Here is a 4,203-nt window from a genome sequence, read left to right on the forward strand (position 1 = left end):
TCTAAACATGAGGACATATTTATTGTTATCGGCTTTTCGCTTGAGGACAAGCGAGGTCTAAGCTTGGGGGAGTTGGTACGTCCATTTTGCATCATGCTTTTATATCGATATTTATTGCATTATGGATTGTTATTTCACTTTATGTCACAATACTTATGGCTATTCTCTCTTATTTTACAAGGTTGACATAAGGAGGAGGAATGCCGACAGATGGAATTCTGGGCTGGAAAAGGAGCAAATATTAGAGACCTATTCTGCGCAACTCCAAAAGTCCTGAAACTCCACGGAACATCCTAAAATAAATAAAGAAAAATCCTCGCCAAAGATGAAGGCCAGGGGGCCCACACCCTGCTCACGAGGGTGGGGGCGCCACCCCCCCCCAGGGCGCGCCCCCCTACCTCGTGGGCCCCCTAGTGGCTCTCTGACGTCCATCTTCTCCTATATGAGGTCTTCCGATGAGAAAAAAATAAGAAGGAACTTTTCGGGACGAGACTCCGCCGCCACGAGGCGGACTTGGCAGAACCAATCTAGAGCTCCGGCGGAGCTGTTCTGCCGGGGATACTTCCCTCCGGGAGGGGGAAATCATCACCATCGTCATCACCAACACTCCTCTCATCGGGAGAGGGCAATCTCCATCAACATCTTCACCAGCACCATCTCATCTCCAAACCCTAGTTCATCTCTTGTATCCAATTCTTGTCTCAAAGTCCGGGATTGGTGCTAGTAGGTTGCTAGTAGTGTTGATTACTCCTTGTAGTTGATGCTAGTTGGTTTATTTGGTGGAAGATCATATGTTCAGATCCTATATGCATATTATTACCCCTCTGATTATGAACATGAATATTCTTTGTGAGTAATTACATTTGTTTCTGAGGACAAGGGAGAAGTCTTGCTATTAGTAGTCATGTGAATTTGGTATTCGTTTGATATTTTGATAAGATGTATGTTGTCTAGCCTCTAGTGGTGTTATGTGAACGTCGACTACATAACACTTCACCATTATTTGGGCCTAGAGGAAGGCATTGGGAAGTAATAAGTAGATGATGGGTTGCTAGAGTGACAGAAGCTTAAACCCTAGTTTATGCGTTGCTTCGTAAGGGGCTGATTTGGATCCATATGTTTCATGCTATGGTTAGGTTTACCTTAATACTTTTGTTGTAGTTGCGGATGCTTGCAATAGAGGTTAATCATAAGTGGGATGCTTGTTCAAGTAAGAACAGCACCAAAGCACCGGTCCACCCACATATCAAATTATCAAAGTATCGAACGCGAATCATATGAACGTGATGAAAACTAGCTTGACGATATTCCCATGTGTCCTCGGGAGCGCTTTTCCTATTATTAGAGTTTGTTCCGGCTTGTCCTTTGCTACAAAGGGATTGGGCCACCTTGCTGCACTTTATTTACTTTTGTTACTTGTTGCTCGTTACAATTTATCTTATCACAAAACTATCTGTTACCACTTATTTCACTACTTGTAGAGAATACCTTGCTGAAAACCGCTTATCATTTCCTTCTGCTCCTCGTTGGGTTCGACACTCTTACTTATCAAAAGGACTACGATAGATCCCCTATACTTGTGGGTCATCAGGGTTAGAATCTCCTTAGAAGAGATTCTCTTCCATATGTTATTGAAGCTTGAAAAGAGGAGTGGTTCACGTGCGCTCTTCCGCTACCCGCCACATGCATCGTGTTTCATGAAAGAGCCGAGCTTAGACATATGTCATGTGTGTGCTTATTTTTGCCAGACAAGAATGTATAATTAATTGGCTATTAAAGTCATCACGGACGCACTATAAATCTGAGACGTCAGACCGTGGGCTGTTGTTGACTCGGTCATGGGATCAACCCCATGTGTCCCTATCCGATCGCGTATATAGTGGAGGTGTTGGCAACCGTAGCCACCACCCAGATCAAATAGCATCTACTCTTCCTCCTACCGCATAACCCACCGCCGTTCCTCTCGTTGTTGCTGCTTCCGGTAATCCCATCCCGTCAATCGCATGCACAGCTGTATGGGAGAGCAGGCCTATGGAAGCCCGTCCCTTATGATCCTGCACTGGGAGAAGGGCGTTTAGGTTTTTAGGGAGCGTCTCAAGCATGACTTCTCACTATGCTCCTCTACTTCGACTAGATCCTCGACCTCCAGCATCGCCATGGGTGAAAATTCTAAAGTTGCCAAGAAGAAGACCGACCAAAACATTTCTACCGCCCTGGCTTTGTCCTGGCAGACCGGAGAGTGTGACGTGTTCATGCATGTTTTATTGCTTTATGTGTTTGCAGAATACCTGGCCAAAACTCGGGCCGGGCCTAGCCAAGCCTGAGGCAAAAAACTCAGGCCCAGGCCCGGCTCGGCGCGACCATCGGGCCTGGTTTTCGGCCCGAACATGTAAAAGCCCGGCGGGCCTCGGGCCGGGCCCCTTTAGGAAATCACACGGGCCCAGGCCAAGCCTGGCCCGGCCCAGGAACAGTGTCGGGCCGGGCCGGGTCGGGCTTCCCATGGCCAGGTATAGTTTGCAGTACTTAGCAAATTCATAGATGTCCAGTCTATCAGTACGAGATAAATACTGCAATTGCTTTCAACGTGATCTATTCATGGATAAAATAACCGAAAAAATGCTATTTTATCCAACAGCGTGTACCTTAGCTGACAAGGCAGAGGGTTTTATGAACTGTGGTATTCTGCGATTTACAACTCCACTTAGTGTTTTGAGTTCGCCAGATTTGTTTTCCCCTGATTTTTCTTCGCTTACCTGATTTTTTTTCAACAACAAAAAACTCAAAAAAAGCATCGGACATCTCTATGTTTTTGTATTCATGTTGATTGTGTTGTCACATATGCAAAAAGGGTTGCCAGGTCATCATGAAAACCATTTTCACAGGGCCAATAGATCACATCACGGACGATTTTGGTAATTTGTCACTCATAGCAACTTGGTATGAAAGCCGAACATTTTTCATGTGGGGTGTTACTTTATTGCATCCATCGAATAATTGTCACTAATCCGTATAAGATGGATATAGAACATTTAATGTGATAGGAGCAAATTAGTGGATCGATCTATATGGCTCTCTGAAGTAGTAGCGGATACAAATCGATTACAGGAGCGTAGCTCTCGAAAGGAAGAACAGAGTAGCTAGGGTTCGGGAAAGGGGAAAGTGGTAGCCGCCGGTTCGTTCTTGATCCTCTGGATGTTGGTCCTCTCCTGGCCGTTCATTACTTGTAGCGATGGGGTGGGCTTCAGTGCGTCCATTCCGGCCTGCTGGTGCACGAGCTGGGCCGCTGGGCAGCACGTTGGTTGGAGTGGTCCCTGCCCTACGAGTCCTGCTTGTCAGGGGCGTTGACATCCCCCTCTCCTTGAGATGAGGCTTGCCCACAAGCCTCTGCTTGCGGGAACCTGGCCTTCAATCTCTCCTTGTCTTCCCAGGTGGTGCCCAAAGTTGCCGAATTGGACCACTGAATCTTTACTTGCTCACGGACACCGTCTTGCCGTTTGCGCCATCGGGTCTAGAGGATTGCCACTGGCACAGCAAGATCGTCAGAAGAGTGCGGTAGTTGTGATTCGACGGACATACCAGGGGCAAGTGCTCGGCGTAGGAGGGAGGCGTGGAACACCGGGTGAACCGTGGCATGTGGTGGGAGATGCAACTTATATGCCACATCGTTGATCTTGGCGATGATGGGGAATGGCCCATAGAACTTGTATGATAGTTTGTGATTTGCCCTCGGAGCCACTGATGATTGGATATATGGTTGGAGCTTCAGGAATACTTGGTCACCTACCTCAAAGACCCTGAAGGAGTGCTTTTTATCTGCTTGTTCTTTCATCAGCTGTCGTGCCCTGTTAAGGTGCTGTTGTAGCAAGTCCTGGACAGTGGCTCGTTCGTCGAGCCATGACTGGAGCGCGGGCACTGAGCAGGTGTTGTCAGAAGTGATGCCCCAGTGGCACGGTTCGTACCCGAACATAGCTTTGAACGGGGTCATGCCAATAGCTGAGTGGTGAGCATTGTTGTACCAGAACTGGGCAAGCGGAATCCAGAAGCTCCATCTGCGCGGGCAAGCTTGAGTAAAGCAGCGAAGGAAAGTTTCAACACACTGATTAACGCGCTCCGTTTGGCCATCAGTTTGGGGGTGATTTGTTGTGCTTAGTCTGAGTTATATCCCTGCGCCCCAGAACAACTCTTGCCAGAAGTGGCTTGTGA

At 47.6% G+C, this 4,203-nt stretch overlaps 1 protein-coding gene across 1 annotated transcript; it reads right to left on the reverse strand.

Annotated features, from left to right (window-relative positions):
• Positions 1 to 3,508: 3,508 nt before the first annotated feature.
• LOC147976444 (uncharacterized) lies at positions 3,509 to 3,985 on the reverse strand. Its single transcript, XM_087520862.1, has one exon. The coding sequence runs from the start codon at positions 3,983 to 3,985 to the stop codon at positions 3,509 to 3,511; it is 477 nt and encodes a 158-aa protein (XP_087376988.1).
• Positions 3,986 to 4,203: the final 218 nt, after the last annotated feature.

This window comes from Triticum urartu, chromosome 4A (genome assembly GCF_056163025.1).
Source record: "Triticum urartu cultivar PI428250 chromosome 4A, HENAU_Tu73, whole genome shotgun sequence".
Classification (NCBI taxonomy): domain Eukaryota; kingdom Viridiplantae; phylum Streptophyta; class Magnoliopsida; order Poales; family Poaceae; genus Triticum; species Triticum urartu.